General features: G+C 36.3%; 2 protein-coding genes across 6 annotated transcripts; both read right to left on the bottom strand.

Annotated features, from left to right (window-relative positions):
- Positions 1 to 562: 562 nt before the first annotated feature.
- LOC102607519 (probable rhamnogalacturonate lyase B) lies at positions 563 to 6,066 on the bottom strand. Of its 4 annotated transcripts, none has more exons than XM_006472352.4 (15): positions 5,623 to 6,059; positions 5,265 to 5,405; positions 5,048 to 5,169; positions 4,081 to 4,140; positions 3,872 to 3,991; positions 3,660 to 3,779; positions 3,231 to 3,372; positions 2,885 to 3,055; positions 2,653 to 2,808; positions 2,462 to 2,568; positions 2,027 to 2,117; positions 1,510 to 1,808; positions 1,272 to 1,388; positions 989 to 1,115; positions 563 to 891 (listed from the first exon to the last, which is right to left on the bottom strand). In XM_006472352.4, exons 2-15 carry the CDS (start codon positions 5,358 to 5,360, stop codon positions 625 to 627), a joined length of 1,995 nt encoding a protein of 664 aa, XP_006472415.2. In that variant the 5' UTR covers positions 5,361 to 5,405; positions 5,623 to 6,059; the 3' UTR covers positions 563 to 624. The 4 variants fall into 4 exon arrangements, 3 of the variants coding, with proteins under 3 accessions (XP_006472415.2, XP_006472414.2, XP_024952033.2); XM_006472351.4 differs by having other exon boundaries at positions 5,513 to 6,058; XM_025096265.2 differs by lacking the exon at positions 5,623 to 6,059 and adding an exon at positions 4,485 to 4,765 and having other exon boundaries at positions 4,081 to 4,398; positions 5,265 to 5,281.
- Positions 6,067 to 10,174: 4,108 nt separating this feature from the next.
- Positions 10,175 to 16,037, bottom strand: LOC102615207 (uncharacterized). 2 transcript variants are annotated; one of them, XM_052441476.1, is made up of 15 exons: positions 15,916 to 16,037; positions 15,751 to 15,810; positions 15,540 to 15,659; positions 15,338 to 15,457; positions 15,106 to 15,247; positions 14,835 to 15,005; positions 14,591 to 14,746; positions 14,386 to 14,492; positions 14,224 to 14,314; positions 13,983 to 14,124; positions 13,747 to 13,903; positions 13,532 to 13,648; positions 13,273 to 13,399; positions 12,960 to 13,189; positions 10,175 to 10,202 (listed from the first exon to the last, which is right to left on the bottom strand). In XM_052441476.1, exons 1-15 carry the CDS (start codon positions 16,029 to 16,031, stop codon positions 10,175 to 10,177), a joined length of 1,884 nt encoding a protein of 627 aa, XP_052297436.1. In that variant the 5' UTR covers positions 16,032 to 16,037. The 2 variants fall into 2 exon arrangements, with proteins under 2 accessions (XP_052297436.1, XP_006472995.2); XM_006472932.4 differs by lacking the exon at positions 10,175 to 10,202 and having other exon boundaries at positions 12,857 to 13,189.
- Between the last annotated feature and the right edge of the window lie 1,198 nt (positions 16,038 to 17,235).

The raw sequence follows: 17,235 nt of genomic DNA, 5'->3' as shown, positions 1-17,235 counted from the left end.
TCTAAAATGCAACCATGGTAGATTTTTAAAATCTGATTATTTAATATAGTAATAATAGACATCCCAAATTTTAATCTCAATATCAGATTTTGCAGGTTATAACACCAAAAGTGGTCTTAGTAAAAATATGTATTTCTAAAACACCCTAGGGAAAAACTTGATTTAAATTCATATTTTATAAATAGAATATGTATGAAAAATAATAAATAATCAGATTTTATTATTTGGAAAAATGAACTTAACTTTGCTTCTTCTTTTTTGTTGGGGGGGGGGGGTGTTTATTATTATTATTATAAGAATGTAAATCAAACTGTACACTGACTTTGAGATGAGCAGGACTGAAACCGCAACTCTCTTATATCACCTGTCAATTAAATACTGAGCTAAAACTCTACTACAGCCCCTCTCGATATCAATTCAAGGCTGAGTTTGCATGCCTGATCACAAATTTTATTACCCGAGGGTAACTTATTTCTTGATAATATCATTCTGTTGTCAAAATTATGTGAAAAAGTGCTTGTGGATTTCTCTTCTAAACTTTGCTAACAAAAAACCCAAGGCATATATAATGCTATTATTTTCCAGGAAAAAGAATTGCTTTGATTTTTCCTAAGAAAGACCAAATTAGGTATTGTTGCTAGAATTACAAGGTGGGAGAGGGGGACCTTCTAAACGAATATAGTCATACATGACCCCTCGGAAAGGGCTGCCACTCAGTGCCTGTGTTAAATAAATTGTATTATTATTCCCTTTAACAAACAAAGCACCGGGCACATCCACATTGAATAACCAATATAGTCCATAAATTCCATGCCTAGCAATCGTATTCTCCTTCCCAATTTGCCCAGTTGAAAATAAAGGAGGTTCTGTTGAAGGGTCATTAATCCGGACCTGCAATGGAAACATATCAAACTAGAGTAAAATTTGAAAATCAAAATGAAGTTCAATAGTCTCTCACAAGTCACAAGTCATGAGTTACGCACAGTACCTGCAATACAGAAACATGTGCTGAAGCTAGGGCCAGTCGTAGTTTATAAACAGCACTCTCATTTACATTGTCAAGCTCAAATTTTATTTGCCATGTGGTTCCTTCATATGTTTGGTTGTCCTTTTTCCTGCATTGCAGTAGAAAGTTGATTTTTAGCTCCTCAGCTCGAATATTTTCACATGAAATAGGCTACTAACTAGAAACAGCTGAATGCTCCTATATTTCATTGTAGCAAGTATACAAATGACCAATATTGTAGAATATAGAGATCGAATAATCAGACCTTGTGACCTGAGCAAAAAACCAATCTTTACGGTAGTCACCTTGATTAACTATGTAAATCAAATCTTCATTAGGATATAGCTCTGCATATCTTTCCCATAATCCATACTGCCTATATCTGCCAATAAAGATATATGTGTATATATAAATTAAAAAAAAAAAGAAACTGTATGTTGAGTTAATGATCTCGGAAAAGTAACAGCATTATTAGCTAATTACTTATCACAATGAGAGCTAACCTGTCAGTGTGATTGACGTATAATTTATTTATATATTTTGGATCAGGGTCAGGCACATAGAATTCTGCAGCATAGCGGTCAGGAATTCCTATTTCCCACAGTGTAGGCCCATTTCTTGGAGGCTTATACACAAGATCACCTATGTCAATATAAGACCCTTCAATTATGGTTATGTTAAAATCATATTTGTAATCCCCAATAAAACCAGGAACGAATGCATAAAGACTATAGTTTCCTGTCCTTATATGATCTATGTAAAAATAGCCATCTGCGTTTGCTCTAGCCCAGAATTGGTAACCCTGCTCAGCAATATGGCAGAGAATTGGTTAGCATTTATGCAACAAGCACTCTGATTTGATATAATATAGATTTTCACAATGTTCTTATCAAATTTAGGATGTGTTGAGCTGCTATATGCTTAGATCCTAACATGTCTGATTTACAAGTTTTGGCATGAGCTGTGTAAATCTGATAATATAGAAATTTCCATTTCCAACTTGTCTGGTTTACCATTTACCTTGCATTCCCTTTGCCAGGATCCAGCATTTCCTGGAGGTGCCAAGCCCACATATGCACCATTTGCGGCAATGTAATCCATATTAATGTACCTATATAAGCGTAACATTTGATTTAGTTAGAAACTTGATCAGAAATTTGTTGCAAAACAAAGAAAATAAAAACATGGGTTCATTTCCAAAAATTTGACCACAGGACATCTTGATTTTCCCCTGTAAAATCCATACTATTAAAACAAAAACAGAAAGGTACCAAGGATGTGACTGTAACTACTGTTCTTCACAGCAACTAAAGTATGCACTTTTACTTGGCAACTAATGCTTAACGACCAACCACTCATTCATCTATAATTGAAAGTGATTCCATTCCGCAACAGTAGTGAATTAGAGCAACAACATTTCAATCTCTAACATACCCTAAAATGATAAACAATTACCTATCTTCAACTAGTAATCTGCCATGGAGTGTTCCCCGTTGATCTGACTGAGGAAAATCTTTGGAAGCTGGAAAATCATAAGGCCAGCTTTGAACTTCAAATATCATCTGAATAAAATTTTAAAATTTCTGTCAGTCTAAATGCAGAGACAAAACTCCTATATAAGTTAGATCGCACAATATATGTCTAACCTGCTGCTTAGCATCCTCCCAGAGAAGAAGAGGATCATCTTCATTCGACAAAGAGTTAAGATAAATAAAGATGGGGCCAAAAACTTTCTTCCATGGTTCAGAGTGTCCAAATCTTAGTATCAGATCCGCTCCTGAATAATGAACACTGTGAAAAAGCTGACGACACAATTTTAATCAAATCAAATAGAAGAGGTCAGAAAACAAATATCATAAAAAATAAAAAAGAAATTACCGCAAGAGAAGTGGGTCCCACGTGTGATGCTAAGTACTGTTTGAGCGGTCCAGCTGATCGGGATTCAATACTTGGAGTGATTTGCCAGAACCCTACAGGCGGGTCGGCGCATATCCACCCATGTACCCTTATATCTTGACTTTTACATGAGTATAGGTACTTGTCATCTACCTGCAATTAAAAAAAAGTCTTGTTAAGGTCAAATGTACCAACACAAGATTAATTTGGCTTGATGATCAACCGTCCTTTCTATCAAATTGTTATACAGTCTTTTATATTTCCTTTCTATTATTCCTATAATAGATTTCAGAATGATTAAACTTTACAAAGATTAAAAAATCCGTACCTCCCCTTTGAACTCTGGTTCCACAGGATTGACAAGTAAAACCGCCTCTGGATAGGCAAGGACTTGACCTCTTCCTGGTAATCGATCATCAGGTAATGGCATAAGTCTTTGCCTGTTGTCTGCTATAGACATGAAGTGAAACCTGTGCATTTAAACTCGTGGAGTGTTAAGAAAAGAAAAGAAAATGCTCTTTATTGCTGTCTAGCCACTTGGGTGAAATCATTTTGGGCATGTACGTAGCTGTTGGCTACCACCTAATATTGAAACCAGTGCACATAGGCTTAGCAACTCGTGTTTACTAACTACCGACCTAACTAATAATTCCATCCCCTAGCAGCTATGGACTGAATGTTAATGATTTTATAGCAACTCAATTCCACTCATAACCATAATCTGATAACAAAAGAATGAGGCAGAAGTTTTATATACTTGTCTTTGTTGAGCTTGAATGCCATCCTAATGTTGTCAATGTTGAACGCAGGCCATTCACCCAAGTGTTCAAAAATGGCATAAGTGTAGAAACCTGATGAACCATGAAGCATTATGAACCTGGAAAATGCTTCCTCATCAGCATTATTTTATTAAATGAAAACAGTATTGATTCTGATAAATAAATCGAAGTGATATGCGCAAAAGAAGACCTTTTGTCGATGTTCAAGGGAACGACCTGGCCTTCGAGGGAGGAATTCCACAGCCTGGTGAATGAAACCTCCACCTGCTCCTCATTTTCTACTATAACTGTAAAATTTGTGGCTTCAATCCTGCATAGAGCAATCTTTATGGTACAACTTCTGTATGACTTCTAAAATTAGTGTGAGGATCTTTGCTTAGTGGGGACTTGGATACTTACCTATCAAGCGTGCCCTTCGTACCTTTCTTTCCTGGCTTACTCCAGACAAGGTCCCAGTAACTATATGTGGATAAAAAATAATAATAATAATAACAAAACTTACAGTAGCTAGACATATTACTTCAAAATATTGAAATTAACATCTAATGAAAAGAATCATCATGTCTTCACTGAAAATTAATGCCTTAAAAGGTCCACAACCAAGTGTTTTCTGTTGATTGCTATCATTATGAATATCATAGTGAAAAGAGTTGTTATCAGAAGCCTGTCCCCGTGATTGTGTAATATCGCTTAGATGGCGAGACTTGAAAAGTAGGCCTATAATTCCCCGCTGTTGTGTCAGCATTTGCACTATTTACTCGTAGATTCAACAGTAAAATTCTCATTGGCATTTATACAAATACCTAATGAGCGTCACATGTTGAAGGCAGACATACAAATTTTAGCAAGAAATTTCATTGGATGGCGGTTATGCCAGTCATTGTCTTCTTTGAAAGTAATCATAGCGAAAATTTTGACACATTCCCAGGTTAAAAGAGGTTTGGGAAAATGGCATGAAAATCAATCTTGATCACAACATGCAGCCAATCAATGGAGATGCCGGGCTCAGATTTTCAGATGGCTCTTCAAAGATCCCTCCTCCATTTCTTGATTAAATGGATTTTATTCTGATGTACCCTCAAGTCTGTTAATTACAGGGAGATAAGTGCTTATTTATAAAATCTTCTTATCCAATTGAAAAATAAATAAAGTACCGGGGAGGTGTCTGATAATAGGCAACTGGGCCAAAATGAGTGGAAGACAAAAAGACATTAAAAAACAGGACAAGAAAGCAGAGAAACCAGACTGTAGTTGCCACATGTCAAAGTGGTTTGGGATTATAAATTTATAATTAATCCCCGTTAAGATTTTCATTTTTGGATTGAGAGACAAAGGATTAAAAAAAAAGGGAATTTAAAGAAAGTACCCTCTATTGTATTCAGCATTACGAACTTCGAGCAAGTTATCGATGCCTTGAAATTGGATTCCAGTGACAATGCCTTCTGGATTTGATAATGTCACTTGCAGTATCCCATTATCCATCACCACCTGCGTTAATTAAGTAAAATAGTGCCTAATTAATGTCCACTGTAACGTTGCTTGAAACTGAAAACTACCATTAAAAATTATCATAAATTACTTACATGTTTATCTTGAACTTGCAGTTGCACACCAGAGACCATCGGAAGTAGGAAAAAAATAAAACAGCCGACATGGGCAGGCCCTTCTGAGATCTTCATAGAACTTATTTGGCATTACGATCTCAGATGAAACAATGTTAGTATCTGAAAAACAGAAACGAATAATATAAGTATATGACGGTAAATCAGGAATTGAGGAAATTAAATAGACTAAATTGGAGGGAAAAAAAAGAAGAATGTTCATATCTTACCTCTCTTATCTAGAAAGAGAATATGTACATGTGAAGGAACATGAAAAGTAAAAGCTTAAGACAAGAACGTGACTGGCTTGTGTTTTCTTGAACTAGAGACAAAGCATTACCCTTTTTTGATCTTTTGTAAATTCTCGTGATATCTATAGCTTTGTCGTCACTGTTGCTTGGTACACCCACGAGAGAGAGAGAGAGAAGAAGTCATCACCTGCTCTTTTTCTTTTCATATGACTTTTTGCAGGCAGAAAAGTTCTAAAGAGACTTTGGGGTACTTTTTAATAAGCATATATACGGAGCTCCCATTATGTGGCACAAAAATAAAACCTCTCTTTAGGTGGATTAGGTACCCTTGGAATTTAGAAATTTATTTGTAAGCATGTGAGCAAGGTTATTGTTCCTATGAGTTTGAACCCATATTAATGTGATGAAAATAACTAATTATTTACAATCCAAAGGAAAAGGATCTAATAAGAACTCGAGAGCCGTGCAGGTTTTTTATGTTTGTTTGTTTTTGTTTTTTTATCAGCGTAGGTAGCGGTGCAGGTGTGTGTTTTCTTTGATCTGAGAGGTTGAGTTGCAGCCTTTGTATTGATTTATTTATTATTTTTGTCTAATGTCTTATTTCTATTTACGTATTAAATTCATTAAACCTACGAAAAAAAAAAAAAAAGAGAAGAAAGAAAAGTGTTTTGGCTTTCCGAATCAAACCTCTTGGATGAGCTTGATCTCCCGTGCTCACCGCAAAAAAATGCCAATTCTCTGTTAAAGAGAAATTACTCCTTCCAACTGATTCCCCCTTTTGGGAAGCTATATCACTTTATCTTATCTTCTTGAATTTTGAACTTAATCTTTGAATTTCAATTGTTGCTATCAATCTTAAAACTTAAATTTGATTGTTCCACACGAACTTGAACATGTACGATCATCCTAAAACAGGGGACTACAAGAGTAATTGTAAACAGAAGAAGAATTATAAAATGGCCAACCAAAAAAGAAAAAAAATTCCATATTCTTGGGTGTCAATGTCTCTAATGATGATGCCCAACCAAAGTGTGCCACTATTTGAATATAATAGCTTTAGCATGTGCAAAGTTTGTGACTTTATAGACTAGTTAGTAGTTACCAACAAAATTCTCCAACTTTATAGTTGGGCTTGCCGCTCGAGCATTAATTAATAAGTTGTCAACTTTTGCGGGCTTTTAACATTCTTCCTGTAAATGATAATTTGTTGGAAACAACAGGTTGTCCTTTGGTATAGTCATTAGTGGAATTGTGGTGACTGGTGATGGTGGTGGGTTGATAACTACTTTCACAACAAGTGCATGAATTCGTATTTCCTTTTCTTCTCCTAAAGTTGAAAAAAATGCATTATCCTTTGACAGATTCAACGGGTGAAATTATTTGGATTCGGTAATACCCGAATTGGGCTGAGAATATTATTGGGTGGATTGGGTCAGAGATTTGGTGAGAGCCTGTTTCAGTTCTGCGTCCGGTTGCCCTCAACCGAGCTATATGAAAAATTGACAAGATATTAAAAAATTCCATGCTAATAATCCTCGGTCTAGACTTCTAGAATAGGCTTGAAATAGATTATAATTTTGTTTGTAATTGAGGTTGGACAGTTGTAATTAAGTATTTGGTAAACACTAGCTGTTATAGCTTAAAAACTAAGTTAATTTAATTTTATACTTATATGATGAAAAATTTATTATATCTTTACTAATTTTGTCAAAATTATTATTTAAAGACTATGTTTATTATATACTATTAGCTTTTATTTTATAATTATAACTATTTTTTACAGCAACTATAGTTTTTAATTTACAACATCTCAATACCAAACAAGGCTTTCATGTTACATATATATTAAGAAATAATCCATAAAGAACAATAAAGCAGTTGATTTGGCCTCTCCTCTTATTGTGAAAATAAGAGGTTAAGAGTTTAAATTTTAATACGTTTTATAATTCGAAGTGAGTTGGGAGCTGAGTGCAATACTGTAACTGAAAAAAATAACAGGAGAATAAAAAAGTTTTTTAAAAAAATTTAATTGATTAATACAATATTGTAACTAATTGAATCTATTTCCACTAACAAATTTCTCAAGAGATGACATATTTCTCTTAAAATATGGTCACGATTTCAAGGATGGAGTGTTGAAAACAGCAGCTGTGAGGAGTCAAAGATTGACCTTGAAGCCAAGCTGGCATGCCACCTAAGCTTCTGTAATCTGCAGCCATCTGATATGGAAGATGAGTCAGATTTATTGAGCTGGCAGAACAGCTGTAGTGAAGAATATCAGCACATAAGCATGGAGCAGTTGAACCTTCTAGAAGTCTGAAATGATTGGCTCATGATTTTCATTCTGACAAATTAGTTTTACAATTTTCCTATGTAATATATTGTTGCTAGCTGTCATTATTCTCATTGTCTCTATATATATACTGCAATAGCTCTGTATTACGATTAATTCAAGTAATCAAATATAAAGAATACATTGTCTTGCTCACTCTACTTCCAACACTAAAGCAATTCTCTAGAATTTAAGTTGGTATCAGAGCCTTCTTTTAGCTATGGCAAGCAGCAGTGACAATGAAACAAATGTTAATCCAACGCAGGTTGATTCAAGTGATCAACCAGACGAATTGAATCAAAATCAAAACCAAAACACTGAGCTACCAAGTCCAGGTCTTAATACCAGAAACACAACACAAATAAGTGCATCACCCACCCATCACATCACTAGCAACACCTATGTTTTTACTAATCCAATCAAACTAACTCAAAGCAACTTTATGCTCTAGAAATCACAAGTGATTTCCAGCATTAGAGCAAATGAGCTTGAGGGGTTTGTTGACGGCAGCCATGTCTGCCCTCCTAAAGCTTTTATGAATCCTGGACTAAATAGAACTACCATTACCTCACCTAACCCTGAATACCAGATTTGGAGGAAACATGACCATATTCTACTGAGTTGGCTACTCTCTTCACTAAGTGAAGGAGTCCTTGGCACAGTGGTAGATTGTTCCACCTCCTGTGAGGTGTGGACAACTCTAGCCAACCAATTTGGTGCTAGAACAAGAGCAAGAGTATTATATCTCAGAACCCAAATTCAAACTACTAAAAAGGGTTCATCAACTATTCATGAATACTACTCCAAAATAAAAACTTTATTGAACTCACTTAGAGCTGCAGGAAATAGTACGAATAATGATGACTTCATCATGTGTGTGCTTGCTGGGTTGGGGCCATAATATGACTCAGTAGTTACTAACATCAACTCAATGCAGAATAATCCCTCAATCTCAGAAGTGTATGGTATGCTTTTGAGTCAAGAAAATAAAACTGAGCAAAACTTGAGCTCTGGGAATATTGAAGCAAACTATGCTCAAATGAGGAATGGAAGAAGGAGCTGGAACAACAGTGAGAGAGCTGCTCATCACCAATTGCCTAGAATAGTCTTTAGAAGCCTTGGAAACAACCCCACAAACAATCAAACCAATCAGAACCTTCAAGACAAAGGGAAAGGAAAAGAAGTGGCAGATGACAATGGCTCTGATCCAAAAGGGCCATGTCAAATTTGCTAGAAAATGGGGCACACAGCAGTTGAGTGTTGGCACAGATTCAAGAAAAACTTTGTACCACAACCAACCAGAAGAAGAGAGCAGAGAGGTGCTTATGTTGCTGCTGCTGAAGGTCAAAACAGTGGAGCTTGGTACCTAGACAGTGGTGCCACCAATCATGTGACAAACACTCTTGAAACATCAGCATCAACTCTGAATACCAAGGTAAAAATAAACTAGCTGTTGGTAATGGTGAAAAGCTTTTGATCAGTCATATTGGTTACCCTGCCTTGCCCATTTATGATCCACACAAGCACATTACCTTGACTGATATATTATATGTGCCTGACATAACTAAAAAACCTTATTAGCATTTCTAAATTACTGCATGACAATGATGTTGATTTTCAAAATTTTATTTGTTTTATTAAGGACAAGAGACAAGGGAAAATTCTGGTGAAATGAGTAACTAGAGATGGGCTATATGAGCTGATGCACTTACCTGCTATCCTAAGCAGGAACAAAATTCTTTATGCTGCTTTGTTTTCTGTTTTGTCAAAGTCAGAGTCAATAAACAATATTAGTTGTCCTGTGTCCATGTTGTCCTTCAATTCGAGTAATGAGTCTGTCGAAGTCAGTGTTGAGTGAAATGTAGCTGATGAGTCAAGTAGCAACAATCTGCAAGCTGCTGAAGAAATTAATCTATGGCATTCTAGACTAGGACACCCTAGTATATCAGTCTTGAAAAATACCCTGCTATCTTGTAATCAGCTCAAAATTAATAAAGATGATGTTCCTTCATTCTGTTCAGCATGTCAATATGGAAAGCAATCAAAACAATCTTTCAAAAGCACTGAAACCAAAACTAAGACAGCCCTGGAACTAATTCACACAGACCTTTGGGGACCAGCACCAATTCTATCCACTCATGGACATAGATATTACATCTCATATGTTGATGACAGAACAAGATACACATGGCTCTTTCCTTTAGCAGCCAAATCTCAAGCTTTTGATACCTTCATTACCTTTAAAAATTAGATTGAAAAACAGTTGAATTTAACAATCAAAGCACTACAAACAGACATGGGAGGAGAGTTCAAAGCCTTTGAACCATATTTGAAAAGAGAGGGAATAGGTCTAAGACATTCATGTCCATACTTACATGAACAAAATGGCAAGGTTGAGAGAAAACACAGACACATTGTGGAGACTGGACTTACCCTACTTGCTCAAGCTAAAATGCCCTTAAAATTTTGGCAAGAAGCTTTCAGCTATGTTACCTTCATCATTAACAGAATTACCTCACCTGTGCTTGAGAATAAGACACCATTTGAATTACTATAATTTCTCAAACCAGATTATACACAAATTAAAATTTTTGGATGTGAGTGTTTTCCATTTCTAAGACCATACAACAAACACAAATTTGATTTCCACACATCCAAATGCATTCTATTGGGAATCAGCAATGTTCACAAATGTTATGTTTGTATGAGTAATTCAGGTAGAATCTATATCTCAGCTAGTGTCAAATTCAATGAAAATTCTTTTCCTTTCGAAAAAAATTCTAGCTTTAGAAAACAAGAGTCAGTAAAAGAGGGTGATGAAGTTGCCTTACTTGAGAAATTTCAGGTTGTGTCTTTTTCTGTTAATGATCCCCATAGCCTCACACAAGTGACAACAGCTCATGACAACTCTTTAGACACTACTGGAAATACAGAATGCAGCCCAAGTCCAGTTCAGAATGAAATGCAACAAGTAAATGATACTGACACAATATCATGTAGCCCTTCAACTCACAGTCCACCTTAAATCACAGAAACAAACAATCAAAACCTTCCCACACAAAACACGTTGTCTTCACACCCCATGGTAACAAGATCCAAGGCTGGCATCTTCAAACCAAAGCTGTACCAGGTTTCCAGTAAAACACAACCTTTACTCCCCAAAAACACCTTAGATGCTTTGAAGGATCCCAAGTGGAAAAAGGCAATGGAGGATGAATATCATGCATTGATGAAGAGTAAACCCTGGACCTTGATACCAAACAACCAAAATTGCAAACTGATTGGAAATAAGTGGGTTTACAAAGTGAAGGAAAACTCAGATGGCAGCATTAATAGGTATAAGGCCAGATTGGTTGCAAAGGGATTCTTGCAGACCCCAGGACTTGATTTCAATGAAACTTTCAGCCCTGTCGTTAAGGCTGCAACTATTAGAATCATCCTAACCATGGCTGTAAACAATGACTGGTTGCTTAGGCAAGTGGACATAAACAATGCCTTCTTGAATGGTGAGCTGACAGAGACAATATACATGCCACAGCCTGAAGGCTTTGAAGACAAGAACAGGCCAAGCTATATTTGCAAACTGAAAAAGGCTCTGTATGGACTGAGGCAAGCTCCGAGAGCATGGTTTGATAAATTAAAAGGTGCTTTGAGTTCTTGGGGATTCAGAAATTCCATGAGTGACACATATTTATTTTTCAGAAGAGTTGAATCAAAGATAGTTATCATACTGATATATGTAGATGACATCATAATTACTGGAAGCGACAACCAAGACATTGAGGAAATGATTAAATATCTGGATACTTCATTTGCTTTGAAGGGTCTCGGAAACTTAAACTTCTTTCTTGGGATACAAGTTATCAGGAGTCAAAACTCTATTCTACTTTCTCAAGAAAAATATGTTCAAGACCTGCTGGCCAAAACAGAGACGACATACTGTAAAGGAATAGAGACACCCTTTAGCATTTCTGAGAAATTGAAGAAGGATGTTGGGAATAGATTCCATGATCCCACACTCTATAGGAGTGTCATAGGAAGCCTGCAATATGCAGTATTGACTAGGCCAGAGCTTGCTTTCTCAGTTAACAAGCTCAGTCAGTTCATGCCTGATCCCAGACAGCCACATTGGGTGGCATGCAAAAGAGTGTTGAGGTATCTCAAAAACACTATGAATTTGTGTCTAAGGTTCAAAAAATCTGAGCATCTGGATCTCATTGCGTACACAGATGCTGACTGGGCAATTGATCCAAATGACAGAAGATCCATAAGTGGATACTGTGTGTACTTGGGAGATAATCTAGTTGCTTGGAGCTCGAGAAAACAAGGCATGGTTGCAAGGTCCACGACAGAATCAGAATATAGAGCAATGGCTCTATGCAACACTGAAATTACATGGATAAATTCTTTACTTGGTGAACTGAAGACGGAGGTTGAAAATGTACCAATTATCCTAAGTGACAGCACCAGTGCAGCAGCCATAGCAGGAAACCCAGTGTATCATTCTAGAACAAAACATTTTGAGATTGACCTTCATTTCCTCAGAGACAAAGTTACAAAGGGTGAATTGGAAATAAACTATGTTGGCAGCAATGATCAAATTGCAGATGTGTTGACCAAGCCACTACCACACTACAAGTTTAGCTGTTTTCGAAGCAAACTCAAAGTCATTGACAAGACCTTGAGTTTGAGAGAGGGTGTTGAAAACAGCAGCTGTGAGGAGTCAAAGATTGACCTTGAAGCCAAGCTGGCATGCCACCTAAGCTTCTGTAATCTACAGTCAGCTGATATGGAAGATGAGTCAGATTTATTGAGCTGGCAGAACAGCTGTAGTGAAGAATATCAGCACATAAGCATAGAGCAGCTGAACCTTCTAAATATCTGAAATGATTGGCTCATGATTTTCATTCTGACAAATTAGTTTTACAATTTTCCTATGTAATATATTTTTGCTAGCTGTTATTATTCTCATTGTCTCTATATATATACTGCAATAGCTCTGTATTACGATTAATTCAAGTAATCAAATATAAAGAATACATTGTCTTGTTCACTCTGCTTCCAACACTAAAGCAATTCTCTAGAATTTAAGTTGGAGGACCTTCCAAACGAATATAGTCATACATGATTCCTTGGAAAGGGCTGATGCTTTCTGTTTGTGTGAGAAAGATGGTATTGTTCCCTTTCAGAAGCAAGCTACCAGGCACACTGACATTGTACAGATAGTAGAGCCCGTGGATTCCATGTCTAGCAATTGTGTTGTCCTTTCCAATTATTCCAGTAGAAAACAGAGGAGGGTTCTTTGAAGGTTCATTCACTCCAACCTTCAAACAGGGAAAGATAAATGTTAATTTAGTCTCTTTCTCCTCCAAGTAACAGTATTAACGGAGTAAATGAAGGTGCTTACCCGCAATTGAGCAACATTTGCAGTCGCCAGCGCCAATCGCAGTTTATATGTTCCATTCTCGTCTAAGTTATCGATTTTGAACTTAATTTGCCATGTGGTTCCTCGATATGTGTTATTATCTTTCTTCCTGCAATGCAGTAAAAAAGTGTCTAGTTAGCAGATGAATCTCTTTTTTTTTTTCTTTTTTTAATAATTTTTACACGAAAGAATGTCCGGAAAAAAGAGCTGAATCGCAATAACTGGAGGGGGATAAATCAACCTGGTAACCTGTGCAAAAAACCAATCTTTCCGGTAGTCACTGACTCCAACTGAATATACTAGATCTTCGTCAGGATATAGCTCTGCATATCTCTCCCACAATCCGTACTGTCTAAACCTGCAACGCAGCAGATGAATTCAAATGATTAAACGGATAAATTTAGCTGGATGGTTTTGATCACTTAATCAAATTCTGATTAATGAGAGCTAATTAACCTGTCAGGATGATTGACATATAACTTGTTGATGTACTTTGGATTAGGATCCGGGACAAAAAATTCTGCGGCTGAGCGGTCGGGGATGCCTATTTCCCAAATTGTCGGTCCATCCCTCGGTGGCTCATATACAAGATCATCCAAATTAGCTTGAGAACCTATATATGTTGCAGAATAAAATACACGGCAATGCCAAGAGATTAATAAGAATTTTAAAGCGAGAAAATTAAATAAGACCTGGGGAAATAGCAATGACGTTGTCGTATTTATAATCTCCAATAAAACCAGGAACAAATGCATAGAGATTATAGTTGCCCGGTCGTATGTTATTAAAGGAGAAATAGCCATCTTCATTTGCTGAGGTCCAGAATTGGTAGCTCTAATAAAAGTAAAAAGGAAATTATCAATTTGGATTGGATTAGTGATGGCACATAAAAAAAATTAAAAATTAAGATAGAAAATATTGATATTATATTACCTTGCATTCTATTTGCCAAGATCCAACATCTCCTGGAGGTGCCAAGCCAACATAAGCACCTTTCGCTGGTATGCTCTTATCATTGACGTACCTAGACAACAGGCATTCTTATAAATATTAACTTCAAACCAAATTTATTTTGTTATCATGAAGGTACTGTACCTATCATGAACCACTATTCTGCCACTGACGTTACCACGTTGATCAGACTTTGGAAAGTCTTTTGAAGCTAGAAAATTAGGGGGCCAACCCTGAACTTCGGTCATCATCTGGAGAGAAATTTTTGGTTATTCCTTGCACTGTACGTAATTATTTCTTGATGGAAAAGTAACTCAAAAAGAGGTTACAGCTAGCGTTTCTGTTAAACCTGTTTGTTAGCATCCTCCCACAGCTTCTGGAAATCGCCTCCGTGGGACAAAGAATTAAGATAAACAAAAATTGGACCAAAAACTTTCTTCCATGGCTCCCCGTCTTCGATGTTTAATATTAAGTCTGCTCCAGCATAGTGGGTGCTATGCAGTACCTGATTGTATGTACCATGTGAATTATTCAGAGAGCTTATAACAATATAGAAAGGTTAGAATTATTGAAAGTTAAAAAAAAAAAATTACATTGAGGGAAGTGGGGCCAACATGGGAGGTGATGTATTGTTTTACAGGTCCAGCTGATCGGAACTCATTACTAGGTGTGATTTGCCACAATCCTGTTGCCGGGTTTCTACAAATCCATCCGTGAACTCTAATATCTTTGCTTTCACTCGAGTATTGATACTTGTCATCAACCTGCAGCTTGTACATAAAATTTTAGCCCACGTTAACACGATTCCATGTTAATTAAATGATAATAAGTGATTTCACTTATATGGAAGAATTAATTAAGCACCTCTCCTCTAAATTGGGGCTCGATTGGATTAACAAGCAAGACTGCTTCCGGGAAGGCCAGGACTTGGCTCCTGTTGCTCAGACGGTCATCAGGTAATGGCATGAATCTTTTCCGGTTGTCTGCTATCGCCATATAATGAAGCCTGCATTGCAGCAAAACAATTCCAGTGCTTTTGCAGAAAGTGCTTCCACTCCATTGTAAACTTGCTGATATATGTAACAGTAACACTTACTTGTCTTTGTTGAGCTTGAAGGCCATCCTGATATTACCAATGCTGATAGCAGGCCACCCTTGTAAGTGCTCAAAAATAGCATATGTGTAGAAGCCTGATGGACCACTTCGCATTACAAACCTACAATTAAATTAACGTTCACCTCATCATCAATTAATTAATCAATCAAACTCTATCATAACTCAGACAAATATTATAGGACCTTTTGTCAATCTTCAGGGGAACCACCTTTCCTTCCAGAGAGGAATCCCATGTCCGTGTGAACGACAGCTCTACTTGTTCTTCATTTTGTTCTATCACCGTAAAATTAGTTGCTTCAATTCTGCCAAACAATTTGAAACGGTAAATAAAATTCGCTTAATGAAGCTGAGGATATATATGAATTGAAATGAGGAGCTATCACATTTACATACCTATCCAATAAACCCTTTTTCCTTTTAATTCCATCACCGCTCCAAACCAGATCCCAGTAACTACAATTCAGAAACTCAATGAGAGTCTTATGGTAAGTTATATATGCTATGGATAATTACATGCGTAATTGATAAATATACATAAGCACGTGTGTGTATATATACCCTCTATTAGATTCGCGATTATTAACTTCAAGCAAGTTTTCAATTCCATTATATTGAATTCCAGTAACATGGCCCTGAGGATTTGATAGTGTGACCTGAAGTATGCCATTGTCCATTACCACCTGCAGTATTTACATGATTGGAAACGCCAACATTACTATAACTTTGTTCTTTTCCCTTCATAAATTAAGCTAGATAGCATGCATCACGCAACAGAAAACAAAAATAGAAAAAACAAAAAGTTATAAGTTTGCTAGCAAAATATTTACATGTTTATCCTGATTAATCAACTGCACCCCAAGAGATGAAACCAGCCACTGGGCAGAAACTAAAAGATAAAGAAGAGAAATCATGGGAGGCTGCTTTATACCAAGAGGTCTTATTACTGCCTTAAGACTCTCCTTTTCAACGATTAAACAATGATTACAAAGCAATGGATGTGACAGCGATTGCAGCAAACTAATGCGAGGTATTTTGAATCAGAATAAAAATATGTGACTATGAGAGCTTTATTGTTCACTATTTCTTCACAAGATGGAAAGTTATCATTGTTTTGAGGACATTAATTACTAGATGGTACCAAAAAAGATATTTGCTTTTAGGATGTAGCTGGTTTAATGAAAAATTATTTCCTTCCTAATTCATCAAATATTAACTGTAATTACAGCCAAATCAAATGTACATCAGATTTTGCCAGATCTTACCAGTTGCGCTCACTGTTAATTTTGGCATGTACCATTTATTACACGCAATAAACCAAAAATGCTTTAATGGGTTATTAAGATATATTAAGCATGCATACATGCATGATGCTATAAACAGTAGTTTTTTATGTGACTTGGGATTGTTCTGTCATTGGCTTATAATTCTGTTAAGCATAAATGAACACTCCGCCATTTAAATTTGCTAAGTAATCATGGATGCGCTTGTCCTTTGTTTCTTAAAATACTAGACGGCTAATCGTCTCTGCATCTATAAATTAAATGACATATCGGTCTAAAATTCTGTAGGATGATTTGTCATGAAAAGTATGCGTAGAATATTAGATGATTTGTTGTCTATTAATTTGTAGATCAGAGAACATGTCGTTTTGAGCGTCCAATTGCACCCAAATTCTTTCGTTTGCATAATGAAGCTCTCTCTCATCACGTATTTCAACGTGCTTAAACCAAAGTATTTATCAATTACATGTGTATCTAATTGTTGCTATAAATTGGAATCCTGATGATATCATTTTTGGCTGTAAAATAATGCAGAATAGGGGTCATTACTTGTCACAGAACACAATATTATCTGTTTCACGCATGCATCAACAATTCA

Source organism: Citrus sinensis, chromosome 5 (genome assembly GCF_022201045.2).
Source record: "Citrus sinensis cultivar Valencia sweet orange chromosome 5, DVS_A1.0, whole genome shotgun sequence".
Lineage (NCBI taxonomy): Eukaryota > Viridiplantae > Streptophyta > Magnoliopsida > Sapindales > Rutaceae > Citrus > Citrus sinensis.
This window is presented reverse-complemented; position numbering and strand designations above follow the sequence as displayed.

Coding starts and splice junctions, on each gene's coding strand:
- LOC102607519 (XM_006472352.4), bottom strand. CDS start 5,360: ATGAAGATCTCAGAAGGGCCTGCCCATGTCGGCTGTTTTATTTTTTTC. Junction 3,373..3,659: donor TTCAAGCTCAACAAAGACAA/GTATATAAAACT, acceptor TTAAATGCACAG/GTTTCACTTCATGTCTATAG. Junction 892..988: donor CACATGTTTCTGTATTGCAG/GTACTGTGCGTA, acceptor TTTCCATTGCAG/GTCCGGATTAATGACCCTTC.
- LOC102615207 (XM_052441476.1), bottom strand. CDS start 16,031: ATGGACAATGGCATACTTCAGGTCACACTATCAAATCCTCAGGGCCAT. Junction 15,660..15,750: donor AAAAAGGGTTTATTGGATAG/GTATGTAAATGT, acceptor ATTGTTTGGCAG/AATTGAAGCAACTAATTTTA. Junction 15,458..15,539: donor CCCCTGAAGATTGACAAAAG/GTCCTATAATAT, acceptor ATTTAATTGTAG/GTTTGTAATGCGAAGTGGTC.